General features: G+C 39.5%; 1 protein-coding gene across 1 annotated transcript in view; it reads left to right on the plus strand.

Moving 5' to 3' along the window:
- The window catches only part of TMEM135 (transmembrane protein 135), a 455209-nt gene that overhangs the window by 137374 nt on the left and 300686 nt on the right, over positions 1 to 17149 (plus strand). The window contains exon 4 of the mRNA XM_056561396.1: positions 9404 to 9437. Coding sequence (XP_056417371.1) covers positions 9404 to 9437 — 34 coding nt within the window. The remainder of the gene's footprint in view (positions 1 to 9403; positions 9438 to 17149) is intronic.

The following is a 17149-nucleotide window of genomic DNA, read 5'->3' on the forward strand; positions in this document are numbered from 1 at the left end:
GACCGGGGGGGGGGGGGGGAATGATGTGGAATTTTGGGGTGAAATTAGGGGCCTCGGCTTATATCCGGAATGGCTAATACTCAAGTATATACAGTATATGTTTGTAGATAGGGAGCAGTATGCTGAACTTTAGGAACCAATGAGTGTTGCGGTGCATTCTGAAACCCCTTCCTTGGGCACCTATGTAGCTTGTCTCATCCGGGATGTCCCAGAATAAGTGAACCCTCTTAACCCTTTATGCATATGTTCTCGTACCCCTAGTATCTAATAGTTGGTAGGGGGTCTGTCTGCCCTAAATGAACCTCTCAGTGTATCACAAATAGTTGCACCTTATAGTTACACGATAATATACGGTATTCTCCTCAGTAAGCCACAATTAGCCCTCACAGTGGCGGGGGTTGATGTGGATTGTGGTTTCCCAGTGATTTTATACCTGCTGTTACACACTATAGACTAAAAAGCGAGGCAGGAAGAGTTTGTTTTGTCATGCCGTGTCACACCAGAAAAACAGCCGACTTCACAGGATTTACACAGTGACAATGTTTTTACAAGGACTTTAGTCAGAACCGGTTCAAGACAAAACAACAGTAACCTGACTGCAGACATTTCTGTACGGTTTGTATAATCCGAACACTCGGGGGCCGCCGTATGGGCCCCATGTCATGTACATTGACACCTGTTTACAATTGCTGTATTGAGATCAGCGCTGGTTTACACAGAGCCGCCATAATCCTTCTGTACACAAGACTTCGAGGACTGAGAATGGTGACTCAGCCGCACTGTAATGTATACAGAGGAAGCCCTATGTAAACGGAACTTATAGAAAGGGAAATGTCTTATCTGGACGATGTGATGTGTTTGGTAAACTAGTAAACTCTGACTAATTTTCTGTGTCACTATAGACCGACTAACACCTCCCCACGTGCTGGGCGTAAGATAAGGCCTTCAGAATGATGGAAAACCGCATGACGGCGCAGTCCAGGAAACTCACCAGACGTAGAAGAACTGAGTTTGTCATAGGAATTGGGCAGTATTATAGTAGTTATATTCTTGTATATAGGAGCAGTATTATAGTAGTTATATTCTTGTATATAGGAGCAGTATTATAGTAGTTATATTCTTGTATATAGGAGCAGTATTATAGTAGTTATATTCTTGTATATAGGATGAAGTATTATAGTAGTTATATTCTTGTATATAGGAGCAGTATTATAGTAGGTATATTCTTGTATATAGGAGCAGTATTATAGTAGTTATATTCTTGTATATAGGAGCAGTATTATAGTAGTTATATTCTTGTATATAGGAGCAGTATTATAGTAGTTATATTCTTGTATATAGGGGGCAGTATTATAGTAGTTATTATCTTGTATATAGGAGCAGTATTATAGTAGTTATATTGTTGTATATAGGGGCAGTATTATAGTAGTTATATTCTTGTATATAGGGGCAGTATTATAGTAGTTATATTCTTGTATATAGGAGGCAGTATTACAGTAGTTATATTCTTGTATATAGGAGCAGTATTATAGTAGTAATATTCTTGTATATAGGAGCAGTATTATAGTAGTTAATGTCTTGTATATAGGGGCAGTATTATAGTAGTTATATTCTTGTATATAGGAGCCAGTATTGTAGTAGTTATATTCTTGTATATAGGAGCAGTATTATAGTAGTTATAGTCTTGTATATAGGAGCAGTATTATAGTAGTTATATTCTTGTATATAGGAGCAGTATTATAGTAGTTATATTCTGGTATATAGGAGCAGTATTATAGTAGTTATATTCTTGTATATAGAAGCAGTATTATAGTAGTTATATCCTTGTACATAGGGGGCAGTATTATAGTAGTTATATTCTTGTATATAGAAGCAGTATTATAGTAGTTATATTCTTGTATATAGGAGCAGTATTATAGTTGTTACATTCTTGTATATAGGATCAGTATTATAGTAGTTATATTCCAGTATATAGGAGACAGTATTATAGTAGTTATATTCTTGTATATAGGAGCAGTATTATAGTAGTTATATTCTTGTATATAGGAGCAGTATTATAGTAGTTATATTCCTGTATATAGAAGCAGTATTATAGTAGTTATTTTCTTGTATATAGGAGCAGTATTATAGTAGTTATTTTCTTGTATATAGGAACAGTATTATAGTAGTTAGGAGCAGTATTATAGTAGTTATAGTCTTGTATATAGGAGCAGTATTATAGTAGTTATATTCTTGTATATAGGAGCAGTATTATAGTAGTTATATTCTTGTATATAGGAGGCAGTATTATAGTAGTTATATTCTTGTATATAGGAGGCAGTATTATAGTAGTTATATTCTTGTATATAGGAGCAGTATTATAGTAGTTATATTCTTGTATATAGGAGCAGTATTATAGTAGTTATAGTCTTGTATATAGGAGCAGTATTATAGTAGTTATATTCTTGTATATAGGAGCAGTATTATAGTAGTTATATTCTTGTATATAGGAGCAGTATTATAGTAGTTATATTCTTGTATATAGGAGGCAGTATTATTGTAGTTATATTCTTGTATATAGAAGCAGTATTATAGTAGTTATATTCCTGTATATAGAAGCAGTATTATAGTAGTTATTTTCTTGTATATAGGAGCAGTATTATAGTAGTTATTTTCTTGTATATAGGAACAGTATTATAGTAGTTAGGAGCAGTATTATAGTAGTTATAGTCTTGTATATAGGAGCAGTATTATAGTAGTTATATTCTTGTATATAGGAGCAGTATTATAGTAGTTATATTCTTGTATATAGGAGGCAGTATTATAGTAGTTATATTCTTGTATATAGGAGGCAGTATTATAGTAGTTATATTCTTGTATATAGGAGCAGTATTATAGTAGTTATATTCTTGTATATAGGAGCAGTATTATAGTAGTTATAGTCTTGTATATAGGAGCAGTATTATAGTAGTTATATTCTTGTATATAGGAGCAGTATTATAGTAGTTATATTCTTGTATATAGGAGCAGTATTATAGTAGTTATATTCTTGTATATAGGAGGCAGTATTATAGTAGTTATATTCTTGTATATAGAAGCAGTATTATAGTAGTTATATTCCTGTATATAGAAGCAGTATTATAGTAGTTATTTTCTTGTATATAGGAGCAGTATTATAGTAGTTATTTTCTTGTATATAGGAACAGTATTATAGTAGTTAGGAGCAGTATTATAGTAGTTATAGTCTTGTATATAGGAGCTGTATTATAGTAGATATATTCTTGTATATAGGGGCAGTATTATAGTAGTTATATTCTTGTATGTAGGAGACAGTATTATAGTAGTTATATTCTTGTATATAGGAGCAGTATTATAGTAGTTATATTCTTGTATATAGGGGCAGTATTATAGTAATTATATTCTTCTATATAGGAGGCATTATTATAGTAATTATATTCTTCTATATAGGAGCAGTATTATAGTAGTTATATTCTTGTATATAGGAGACAGTATTATAGTAATTGTATTCTTGTATATAGGAGCAGTATTATAGTAGATATATTCTTGTATATAGGAGCAGTATTATAGTAGTTATATTCTTGTATATAGGAGCAGTATTATAGTAGTTATATTCCTGTATATAGGAGCAGTATTATAGTAGCTATATTCTTGTATATAGGAGCAGTATTATAGTAGTTATATTCTTGTATATAGGGGCAGTATTATAGTAATTATATTCTTCTATATAGGAGGCATTATTATAGTAATTATATTCTTGTATATAGGAGCAGTATTATAGTAGTTATATTCTTATATATAGGAGCAGTATTATAGTAGTTATATTCTTGTATATAGGAGCAGTATTATAGTAGTTATATTTTTGTCTATAGGAGGCAGTATTATAGTAGTTATATTCTTGTATATAGGAGCAGTATTATAGTAGATATATTCTTGTATATAGGAGCAGTATTATAGTAGTTATATTTTTGTACATAGGGGGCAGTATTATAGTATCTAATTAAATAATTATTCTACATATAAAGTCCATCAGCATCCAGGGCTGTAACAATAGGAGGTGCAGAGGTATCAGTCACTGTCAGGACCCTTCTACAACATGTATATAATTGGTCCATGGTAGGTGCATTGTTACACCTCTGCTAGTAAAGCAGGTAAGCCTCTTGTAGTCACCGTATGTTAGTAAAGGACCAATATTTAGCTTGCTGGGTTTCTTCCAAAGCCAACCCTGTGATTTCTCCCGGTATTTTATATCTCTGGTTGGACATAGATTGTTTTTCCATGTTGAATCGATTTGTCTTCCAGTTTCGATAGATCTTTTTAGCTGATCGAGGCTTCTCCAAACAAACGGGATGAATTCCCTAATTCTATCCACATTTTGTAAGCCTACTACTATCCATTAGTCAGATGAGTCAGTCTCTTGTATTCGGGACACTTCATCCCTATACGTGTTCTCCGCGTCTGTTGTTTCACAAGGTATAAAAAATAAAATCTGGAATATTTTTCACATCTACCTTTTCCTTTGTGGTGGCCTCTGACTTGCAGCTGTATCCTCTCGGACAGCCAAGTCTCTGATTTTCTGCAGAAATATCTGCAGGGAAACAAACAGTAATGGGGAAAAAAAAATAAAGCGGCTCGTACAGAGAATAATCTTAACCCTTTACCAGTTCAGTGCAGACATTTTGGGCATTGACAAACAGGATGAGGTAGGGGTTTTATTGGGTTTTCGTTCTTTTATTGAATACTTACCCATGGTTAGTGTATCCCCATGCATTGCTGTATACTGTGTGCAGATTGTGTTACAAATATTATGGTGGACCTTAAAGGGGTATTCCAGGAAATAACTTTTTTTATATATATATATATCTCAACTGGCTCCAGAAAGTTTAACAGATTTGTAAATTACTTCTATTAAAAAATCCTAATACTTCCAATAGTTATTAGCTTCTGAAGTTAAGTTGTTGTTTTCTGTCTAACTGCTCTCTGATGACTCACGTCCCGGAAGCTGAGCAGTTCCTATGGGGATATTCTCCCATCATGCACAGCTCCCGGGACGTGACATCATCATTGAGCAGTTAGACAGAAAACTTCAGAAGCTAATAACTATTGGAAGGATTAAGATTTTTTAATAGAAGTAATTTACAAATCTGTTTAACTTTCTGGAGCCAGTTGATATATATATATAAAAAGGGTTTTGCCTGGAATACCCCTTTAACCCCTTAACAACGCAGGACGTATATTTACGTCCTGCGCCGGCTCCCGCGATATGAAGCGGGATCGCGCCGCGATCCTGCATCATATCGCGTCGGTCCCGGCGCTCATCAACGGCCGGGACCCGCGGCTAATACCACACATCGCCGATCGCGGCAATGTGCGGTATTAACCCTTTAGAAGCGGCGGTCAAAGCTGACCGCCGTTTCTAAAGTGAAAGTGAAAGTGACCCGGCTGCTCAGTCGGGCTGTTCAGGACCCGTCCCGAACAGCTGACCGAACACCGGGAGGGCCCTTACCTGCCTCCTCGGTGTCCGATCAACGAATGACTGCTCCGTGCCTGAGATCCAGGCAGGAGCAGTCAAGCGCCGATAACGCTGATCACAGGCGTGTTAATGCACGCCTGTGATCAGGATGAGAGATCAGTGTGTGCAGTGTTATAGGTCCCTATGGGACCTATAACACTGCAAAAAAAAAAAAAAAAAAGTGTTAATAAAGGTCATTTAACCCCTTCCCTAATAAAAGTTTGAATCACCCCCCTTTTCCCATAAAAAAAATAAAACCGTGTAAAAAAAAAAAACATATGTGGTATCGCCACGTGCGTAAATGTCCGAACAATAAAAATATATCATTAATTAAACCGCACGGTCAATGGCGTACGCGCAAAAAAATTCCAAAGTCCAAAAAAGCGTATTTTGGTCACTTTTTATACCATTAAAAAATGAATAAAAAGTGATCAAAAAGTCCGATCAAAACAAAAATCATACCGATAAAAACTTCAGATCACGGCGCAAAAAATGAGCCCTCATACCGCCCTGTACGTGGAAAAATAAAAAAGTTATAGGGGTCAGAAGAGGACATTTTTAAACGTATACATTTTCCTGCATGTAGTTATGATTTTTTCCAGAAGTGCGACAAAATCAAACCTATATAAGTAGGGGATCATTTTAACCGTATGGACCTACAGAATAATGATAAGGTGTAATTTTACCGAAATATGCACTGCGTAGAAACGGAAGCCCCCAAAAGTTACAAAATGGCGTTTTTTTCGATTTTGTCGCACAATGATTTTTTTTTCCGTTTCGCCGTGCATTTTTGGGTAAAATGACTAATGTAGCTGCAAAGTAGAATTGGGGATGCAAAAAATAAGCCATAATATGGATTTTTAGGTGGAAAATTGAAAGGGTTATGATTTTTAAAAGGTAAGGAGGAAAAAACGAAAGTGCAAAAGCGGAAAAACCTTGAGTCCTTAAGGGGTTAAGGTTGTTCTTTTCTGTCTAATCTCTGATGACACCTGTCTCGGGAACCGCCCAGTTCAGAAGAGGTTTGCTATGGGAATTTGCTTCTAAACTGGGCGGTTCCCGAGACAGGTGTCCTCAGAGAGCACTTAGACAGAAAATAACAACCTTAACTTCAGCAGCTCATAAGTACTGAAAGGATTAAGAATTTTTAATAGAAGTAATTTACAAATCTGTTTAACTTTCTGGAGCCAGTTGATATATAAAAAAAAAAACATTTTTTCCCTGGAATACTCCTTTAAAGGGGTTATCCAGGAAAAAAAAAATTTATATATAGATTTGTAAATTACTTCTATTAAAAAATCTTAATCCTTTCAGTACTTTTTAGCTGCTGAATTTGAGTTGTTCTTTTCTGTCTAAGTGCTCTCTGATGACACCTGTCTTTAGAACAGCCCAAAGTAGAATCAAATCCCCATAGCAAACCTCTTCTAGTCTGTGCAGTTCCCGAGACAAGCAGAGATGTCAGCAGAGAGCACTGTTGTCAGACAGAAAAGAACAACTCAACATCAGCAGCTGATTATTATTGGAAGGATTAAGATTTTTCCAGAGCCAGTTGATGTATAAAAAAAGAGTTTTTTTCCGGGAATACCCCTTTAAAATTACCATTGTAGGTTACAATTGTAGGTTACAATATAGCAGTGGTCACCAACCTGCGGACCTCCAGGTGTTGCAAAACTACAACTCCCATCATGCCCGGACATCCATTAGCTGTCCGGGCATGCTGGGAGTTGTAGTTTTGTAACATCTGGAGGTCCGTAGGTTGAAGACCACTGCACTATAGGATTATATGTATAGTACGGTATTTAAAAATTAGATAAAACTCCTATACCTGCTAAATCTGAGTGTTGTCGGCCATTTTGCCCCTTCTCCCCGCTGCTCACTGTTGCGTTATCTTGCAGTCTTTTTTCTTGTCACAACTGGGCCTCTTGGGACCTCATGTGCTGTATAGCATGGAGGAGGTTTTCAGTCTCTTAAAGAACAAGCATGTCCCAAAGTTCTTACCTTTTAGCCCAGTGGTCCCCAGCCCAGTCCTCAAGGCCCACCAACATTCTGGTTGTTTTCATTTACTCTATTGGAATGGAACAGGGAAAAATTCAAATCCTGTTGGTGGCCTTGAGGACTGGCTTAGGGACCTCTGCTTTAGCCAATTTCCTGTCGCCCCAGGCTATTTAAAGCAGTTAACCCACCTTAAACCCTTATATCCTATCTACATGAGAGTCCAGAGTCTCCTTTATGAATGGAGCAATGGTCGCACAGGATTGTCAGGATGCGGTAGCCCTTCTGGGTGTCCCTCCTGGCGGTCTAGGGGAGGTGTGTGTGGCCATTAGGTTCCTCACCTCCCTGCAACCCCTGGGCATCTTGGCTTTGGTCAAGATGCCACCAGTATATGGCTCCTCGGCTGATACCTTGGCTAACGCCTAGGTTGAAGCCAGGAGAATTTTCGGCCCATTAGTAGCTTCGGCGAAAAGCGGCATCAAACCGGCATCCTTGCAGGTGCCTTTTGGCCCGGAGGTGAAGGATAGGTTTGTTGGGGGGCCTCTCTCCTGTCGGAGAAGGGCTTAGCGATAGACCGCATCCTTTGTGCACATTTTTTTTTTCAGTGTGACACATTTGCACTTTTTCTTGCACTTTGGGTGATAGAGAGCACTTGCCTCGGCCACTTCATTTATTGTGTATGGACCTTGTCTCTGAGCTGTCTTCCACTATCTACACTTGGGGTAGCATTAAGTGGCTATTTCTGAGCCTGGTTATTATCCCATTTTAATTATGGTCTGCTATTTTAGTTTATTTGTATACTTTAAGCCATGTTTATCTTTAGTTGTTTCTTGATATTCCAGTTCTAATCCCATGATGAACCATGGACCACCTAGGAGAAACTTGTTGGGAAGTTTTTCACTTCATTTGGTTCCAATAATTGTACCTGTACCTCATACTGTATTCAGAGCCCTGTGAATTTGGGTGTTGTGATTATCAATGCATCTATGTAACTTTTGGATCGTCTTGGGTGGTCTGGAACCAGTGTATGTGGTTGGTATAGTCTTGTTATACCCAACATCTTTTGTTTTGTTCGTTCTGCATCTTTTGAAGGGATTGTCCAGTGAAAGACAAATTATCTCTCATCCTCAGGATAGGGGATAGGTGTCTGATCCCAGGGGGTCCAAATGCTGAGACCTCCCCCAATCTCTTGAAAGGGACCCCTGCTCTCTGAGAGGATTGCGTGGTCCAGATGGCATAGGCCCCATTAATTTCTTTGGGAGTCTCAAATATGCCTGATTACAGCACTTAGAAGAAGAACAGACAAACATTTCTATGTATAGTTGTGCAAAGCTGGTAGACATACTTCAAAAGACTTGCAGCTGAAATTGCATCGAAAGGTGGTTTGACCGGGTGTCGACTTTGGAAGAGTGTGGGGTGGGGGGGAATACTTATGCTTTCAGCAGATGTCTATTTTTCTATTTTTGCTTGAATTGTCAACCATCTTGTAAGAGTTTAAGAGTCATTTTATACAATTTGCCTTACAGCTGAACTATATAATGTATAACTTCATGCTATGGGGCATTCGTTGGATTGTACGTGTCCCTGAGCCTGACGTGTTCCCGGGTGGCCAATGAACTCGAATTGACCAAACGTAATCCAATTGTGACCTCGTTCAGTACCTTTCACTAATGTATATGTTTTCCATTTAGGCTTGAAAAACATGGCCCAATGCTTTTTTGAGCCCTGTACACACGGAGTTTATGTTTAGGAAATATAGTCACAATAGGTCTACTTTTGGCCCATTCAAGTCCTTTTTAAAAGTCTCAGACGTCTTTTATATTTTAATATTTTTTATCTTGGTCTCGAATACATTTATTATCATGATTTCAATCTTCCTAAATTTTGTAATATTATTTTTTTTAGGAGAGGATTGCTGACAATTTACATGGCCAACCAGGTAAGAAAATTAACATTGATTTATATTTTAAGTAAATGTGGATGTGGTATGAAATGTGACCTGTGTGCACGAATGATTAAAAACCAAAAAAGTGTTTCCTTTATCTTGTGGAGTACAGTGGCCATTCCTTATATATATATATATATATATATATATATATATATATATATACACACACAGATCAGGATCTAAATCGGACGCCTAGTCGCTCCTGCGTTTGCGAGTCGTCATCGCCGGCGAGCCAAGGGAGGGAGAGGTCTGCTGGCCGGCGTGTCGTTAGAATACTTTGTGCGCTGTGCACACCAGGAATGAGTAATGTTGCTTGTAGCTGTGACTTTGCTTCGATGTGTGGCTGTAACAGATTGCTGTATAGAATAGGAAGGGAGGCTAGACGCGTTTCGAGATCTGCTGGATCTCTTTTTCAATAGAGTTATCCCTCAAAGGGGTACTCCACTGCCCCAGCGTTCAGGAAATTTTGTTCCGAACGCTGGGTGCGGGCTGCGGGGGTCGTGATGTCACGGCCACTCCCTTCGTGACATCACACCCCGCCCCCTCAATGCAAGTCAATGGGATGGGGCGTGGCGGCTGCTACACCCCATCCCATAGACTTGTATTGAAGGGGCGTGGTATGATGTATCAAGGGGCGTGGTCATGACATCATGACCCCTGAAGCCCGCACCCAGCGTTCCGAACAAAATGTCCTGAACGCTGGCGCAGTGGAGTACCCCTTTAATGCTCACCCCTAATGGCTGAAACTTATTATTTTTATGCAGCTAGAGGGCTAGTTTTATTTTTAGCTAGTTGTATTTTTTAAAGGGGTACTCTGGCGCTTATACATCTTATCCCCTATCCCCGCTGGGGACCCCCGTGATCTTGCACGCCGCACTCTGTTTATAATCAGTCCCCGGAGCGTGTTCGCGGGGGTCCCACCGCTGGGGACCCCCGTGATCTTGCACGCCGCACCCCGTTTATAATCAGTCCTGAACGGAACATTCTCCTGGGACTAATTATAAACGGGGTGCGGCGTGCAAGATCACGAGGGTCCCCAGCGGCGTGAGTTTGGTGTTTATATAATGGTATTGTATACATTTTATATGGATAGCAAAAAAAAAAAAAAAATATTCTTACATAGTTTTTTGCCGGTGTGTTAAATCTCTATAGTATTTTTTTTATGTTTTACCAAATCCCCAGATCAAGTAGAGGAAAAAATGTATTCATTGTTGAGGAAAAAATATAAAATTGTCACCAAAATTTTTTACCAGATTTCTTTTATTTGTTCTCCTCCTTGGCTTTTTGAGACTTGGACTTCCCTAGTAATAAACTGTATTCTACATTACCTAGAACAAAGGAAAGTGCTCCATAGTGTGATAACGTAGATGGAAATGAAAAAAATGAACATTTGTTCAAGTGCTCACCATCGATAGTTGTACTGAGCCACGTACAACAATGGTAAAGGCAGAAGAGATGGTTGTCTCTCAGATCCGGCAGCCGCTCCTGGGGTAATACAGCAATCACACAAAGACCTCCAAAGGAAACCACAGGATCAAGCAAGGCGCGTGGATCTCGTGTAGAGTAAAAAGGGTTATTACCCACAATGCAACGCGTTTCGCGGAAGACCGCTTCATCAGGCATCTGCTGGAGGTCTTTGTGTGATTGCTATATTCTACATTGGCCTCATAGGATAGAGCTGTTGTTTTTTATGTGTTGTTTAGTTTGTTGTCATGTACCCGTTTTATTTTGTTTTATTTACAACGTACATTATTGAGATCTGGGCCATTCACTCTTTGTCGTTGGTGCTATGTATTTCCTGAAGAAAAGCATCAATGCTCTTTTCTTTATGGCAAGATCTACCATCCCGAAAATGACTTCCCCATCTCCAAACCTACTTTCTCTCTGCTCAAATAAGAAAAGTTTCTACAATGGATTGCTGGGGGGATAATTGTTATCTTCCCATGTCATTTACCTGACCTGCAGCCCCATGTCATAAATGATAGGAAATGTAATTGTTTTCTTCAGGCTTCATCTGTACACGTCTCATTTGAACAGCCCCAGACACGTTCCCGCATTATTTCCTCCACCAATAGAGATTGGTATCGATGTCGGTGATATCACTTTCATCCAATCCTCCACACTCCATGATTCTTCTCTATACCCCCTGTAACCTTGTTTTCTTCTGTTTAGTTGTTAACACTATTTTCCTTTTGGCTTTTCTATTTGTAAATCCAATTTAGTTCCGATGATTACCTACAGTTCTGTCACAAACACTGACTCCCGTTTCATTCCATTTGTTTTGTGCATTTTTTTTTTGCCATATTTCTATTTTTCATTTGGCATATTTCTGTGAGTTTTCTGACAATTTGACATCTACATGTCTTTGACATCTTGGTCTACCTGTATGTTTTCTTTTTAAAGGCTTTCCACTGTCTTTATTTTTGCACTGTATATTACAAACAGCTGACTGGGAACAACCAACATCTTCTGCCATACTTCATTCTGGATTTACATTATGATGGAGCATTATAGGCCTTTCCATTGAGTCAATTGACATCTCTCTTGTTGGAGCCAAATCCTTAGCCCAGTAAGGTCTGTTTTCTAACTTTCCCCCACAGAATATTTTTATTTCATAATTAACTTAGCCAGGATTAATTTTAGAAATGAATATTAAAAAGTGATTCTTTTGTTCTGTAAGGCATGTGTCACGAAGAAGAACGTTCAGCTCTAAAACATTATTTTTTTTCATATCTGTGATTTGTACTGAAATAAAATAAAAAATCTGTGTGACCGTCCTCTAAGTGTGAGGATACCATCAATTTCCCAAGGTGTTGTATATTCATTAAGAGTAAAAAACAAATCCTTCCCCTTTCTAGCCTGTATATTGAGTCAGGATCAGTGCTGGTGGTACTGGACGTTCTCATCTTTGGCTGCTGTCCTCCACTGAGTTCATCCCGTCTCTCAGGAGTATTTCATGCACAACATTAGAACAGATGTTTCTTTCAGATAAAAAATAGAAAAAGCAAAGATATGTAAAAAAATAAATAAAAAAAATCTGATTTTTTTTCTCTATCTCTTTATCCCTGTTACTGCCTCTCTTTCTCTCTCCCTTTCTCTACATTCCTCTTACTGTCTGTCTTTTTTTCTTTTTCTTCTTTTTTTTCTCTCTTCATCTATCTATCCTCTCCTGTACTTCCCCTTCTTTCTTCTTCTTCCTTTTCTCCCTTCCTCTATCTTACCTCTCTCCTTCATCACTTTCCTTCTTCTTCTTCAGTTTTTTCTCTCTCCCTTTATCCTTCCTCTCCCCTTCTTCCCCATTTCTTATTATTTTTCTTCTCTTTCTTTCTTTCTTCTTCTATCCTTTTTCTCCCCTTCTTCCCTATTTCTTATTTTTCTTCTCTTTCTTTCTTTCTTTCTTTCTTTCTTTCTTTTCTTTCTTCTTCTATCCTTTTTCTCCCCTTCTTACCCATTTTTTATTATTTTTATTTTCTTTCTTTCTTTCTTTCTTTCTTTCTTTCTTCTTCTATCCTTTTTCTCCCCTTCTTCCCTATTTCTTATTTTTCTTCTCTTCTTCTATCCTTCCTCCCCTTCCTTCTTTTTTTCTTTCTCTGTCATTTATCTCCCCTTCTCCTCTTAAAGGGGTACTCCCGTGGAAAACTTTTTTTTTTTTTAAATCAACTGGTGCCAGAAAGTTAAACAGATTTGTAAATTGTGTTTTGGAACACAGAGCTCTCTGCTGACATCACTGTCCATTTTAAGAACTGTCCAGAGAAGGAGAAAATCCCCATAGCAAACATATGCTGCTCTGGACAGTTCCTAAAATGGACAGAGATGTCAGTAGAGAGAGCACTGTGGTCATGATGTCAGCAGAGAGCTCTGTGTTCCAAAAAGAAAATAATTTCCTCTGTAGTATACAGCCGCTAATAAGTACAGGAAGGATTAAGATTTTTTAATAGAAGTAATTTACAAATCTAAAAAATACAATGTAGCCCGGACCTTCTAGGTGAGTAAATAAAAATGGATATACGTGGATCGTGCTTCAATAATAATGATCATTTATTATAAAATATAGATAAGATTTTGACACTTCTCACAGGGCCCTTGTGAGAAGAACATACATATTAAAAGGCAACCTAACAATGTATTTAGGCAATAGTAATTCAAACTATAAACTTGGCATAGGATAATAAAGTAAAATAGCAGAGTAAGATCTGTACCATACAAATATATTAAAGAGTTGCTCTTCTAGATATTTAGGGTAGATATGTCCCTTTTAGATACAGTAGCAAACAGTCTGTGTTATTAGAAATTGTTACCGGTCTGTAAATTGTAACTCAGGCGATGGGTATTGCTCCCGCAATGGCTGAGTGTCCGTGGTGTGCACAGTTCTCTGTGCGGTGCTTCCAATTGTGAGCCTGGTCCAGTAGGATCTGAGCGAGGTGGCAGTCGCTGTCGGCTGAGGCGCTGGCAGGTGCCGAAGATCGCAGTGGTGTCCGGGGACTGCTGGCGCTGGCGTGCGCTGGAGTTGGTATTCCTCGCCGCTTTGGTAGTTGGTAAACAGGACCATGTACTGGAGGGCTGGAAGTTCACCTCGTGGTGCCGGCGTCTGACGTCAGAGCCGGGATGGCTGCACCAGGATGGTTACACCGGAATGGATCTGAACTGCTGAACCGGGTAGGTAGCAGAGTAAGAGCGCTAATGATGGTACAGTTCATAAAAGGTAACTGGCCATAAAATTTAGGCACAGTTCGAGTACTACTATGCCAGTAGATAACGACTAGACGCGTTTCAGGGTTGTATAGTGTAACCCTTTCCTCAGTGTTCATGACTACTGAGGAAAGGGTTACACTATACAACCCTGAAACGCGTCTAGTCGTTATCTACTGGCATAGTAGTACTCGAACTGTGCCTAAATTTTATGGCCAGTTACCTTTTATGAACTGTACCATCATTAGCGCTCTTACTCTGCTACCTACCCGGTTCAGCAGTTCAGATCCATTCCGGTGTAACCATCCTGGTGCAGCCATCCCGGCTCTGACGTCAGACGCCGGCACCACGAGGTGAACTTCCAGCCCTCCAGTACATGGTCCTGTTTACCAACTACCAAAGCGGCGAGGAATACCAACTCCAGCGCACGCCAGCGCCAGCAGTCCCCGGACACCACTGCGATCTTCGGCGCCTGCCAGCGCCTCAGCCGACAGCGACTTCCACCTCGCTCAGATCCTACTGGACCAGGCTCACAATTGGAAGCACCGCACAGAGAACTGTGCACACCACGGACACCCAGCCATTGCGGGAGCAATACCCATCGCCTGAGTTACCATTTACAGACCGGTAACAATTTCTAATATTACAGACTGTTTGCCACTGTATCTAAAAGGGACATATCTACCCTAAATACCTAGAAGAGCAACTCTTTAATATATTTGTATGGTACAGATCTTACTCTGCTATTTTATTTTATTATCCTATGCCAAGTTTATAGTTTGAATTACTATTGCCTAAATACATTGTTAGGTTGCCTTTTAATATGTATGTTCTTCTCACAAGGGCCCTGTGAGAAGTGTTGAAATCTTATCTATATTTTATAATAAATGATAATTATTATTGAAGCACGATCCATGTATATCCATTTTTATTTACTCACCTAGAAGGTCCGGGCTACATTGTATTTTTTGGTTTTTCCCTTTCTAGCAATTAAGGTATAGTTGCTTGCCCAGTTTGACCTCGGTGTGTATTAATTGTGAGCTGCACACACCTACATAGTTTTTTCTTTAATTTACAAATCTGTTCTGGCACCAGTTGATTTAAAAAAAAAAAAAATAATAATAAAGTTTTCCACGGGAGTACCCCTTTAATCTTTCTATTGTATCTATTTCCCTTCTCCCCCCCACCCATTTTTCCCTCGCTCTTGTCTATTCCTCCCTCTCTTTTTCTGTCTTTCTTCTGACTCTCTTCTTCTCCCTATCTCTCCTCCATCTCTCTATTTTCTCGAATTCTGTTCCCCTATCTCTCTCTTTCTCTTCCTCTCTGTCCTCCTCTTTTTTCCTGTGGGCTGTCCGGGCATGCTGGGAGTTGTAGTTTTGCAACAGCTGGAGGCACCCTGGTTAGGGAAACACTGTTATAGTGGCACATGTCCCAAGACCGGTATACCTCTACGCGGGCTAATTTTTTATATGTGCCATTTGCTGAATTTCAGAAATTGGTTGCAAGAGGATATGTGCACCCCTTCTACTATACAATTGTAGAACCTCCTCTGGAACACAAGAAAAAAAAATGGCACCATTGTGTATACAGGGTCATTGTACTATATACAATACAAATACAATTGAAAACTTTTTTAATCAATAATCATATAGAACACCCACCGGTAATGTAGTCGTGGCTTATCCAGTGACTTAAATAGGAAGAATGTCTTAGACGCGTTTCAGGGTGCTAAAAATGACCCCTTCCTGGGAACACTTGCCTACTGAGGAAGGGATTTTCAGCACCCTGAAATGCGTCTAGGCTCTAAACCCAATCTGAATAGAGCAATACAGGAACGCACTACCGTCTATTTAGAAGCTGTTACCAAAGAAAAGAAGGAGGCCAATTACTGCACCTGGTCTCCTAAACCAACAGACTCACTCACCGGGCGCACCTCCAGCTTGCTGCATGTATCACGATTATCCTACCTGCAAGATCTAAGCGAGGGTCCTGTCACACCGACACGGACACATCAACAGCACAGACCCCGCTCAGAGGAGTCTCATGCTAGAGCTCCGCAACTAACAGGCTCGTGAGGATAAGCATATGAAGCTCTGATCGGCAACTCTGCAATAACCGCAGGACCCGATACCATCGGCCCGTCGCAGTACGGGACCAACGGCTTGAGATACGGTGAGAATCAACTTACATCTATATAGAGACTCTGGACAGTCTAATTTAAAAAGTGCAGAGACTACTATTCCATTTAACAAGTGATTGCCGGAGTAACAGTTTCTTTCTGGATTATCGGCATTTCTTTACAACTACAAGTATATAGAAAAGCAAGGAGTCAGCTCACCATGTGTTGCAATTAATTCGTCTTGGAGTTTACTTTCCAGGAAGCACGGAGATAAGAATGGGCCGGGTCCCAGGCAATGAATCTTGGCAAAAGAAAATGGTGCAATCCAGCTTCCTAAAACTTCAATGTTTTATTAATCCATTAAAAATAGAACAAAAAAGTGAGGTGCAGGTTAAAAACCAAATGAAACGCCGACGCGTTTCGGTTTAAAGAAAAACCTTATTCATAGCGATATTTGAGGAGGACAGAAAAAATGCTGCTATTAATACCTTAACCTAGCAGGGAATGAGAGTAAGCGAGGTCCTAGCAGGGAATGAGAGTAAGCGAGGTCCTAGCAGGGAATGAGAGTAAGCGAGGTCCTAGCAGGGAATGAGAGTAAGCGAGGTCCTAGCAGGGAATGAGAGTAAGCGAGGTCCTAGCAGGGAATGAGAGTAAGCGAGGTCCTAGCAGGGAATGAGAGTAAGCGAGGTCCTAGCAGGGAATGAGAGTAAGCGAGGTCCTAGCAGGGAATGAGAGTAAGCGAGGTCCTAGCAGGGAATGAGAGTAAGCGAGGTCCTAGCAGGGAATGAGAGTAAGCGAGGTCCTAGCAGGGAATGAGAGTAAGCGAGGTCCTAGCAGGGAATGAGAGTAAGCGAGGTCCTAGCAGGGAATGAGAGTAAGCGAGGTCCTAGCAGGG

The sequence above is a fragment of the Hyla sarda genome, chromosome 2, assembly GCF_029499605.1.
Source record: "Hyla sarda isolate aHylSar1 chromosome 2, aHylSar1.hap1, whole genome shotgun sequence".
In the NCBI taxonomy this organism is placed as follows: domain Eukaryota; kingdom Metazoa; phylum Chordata; class Amphibia; order Anura; family Hylidae; genus Hyla; species Hyla sarda.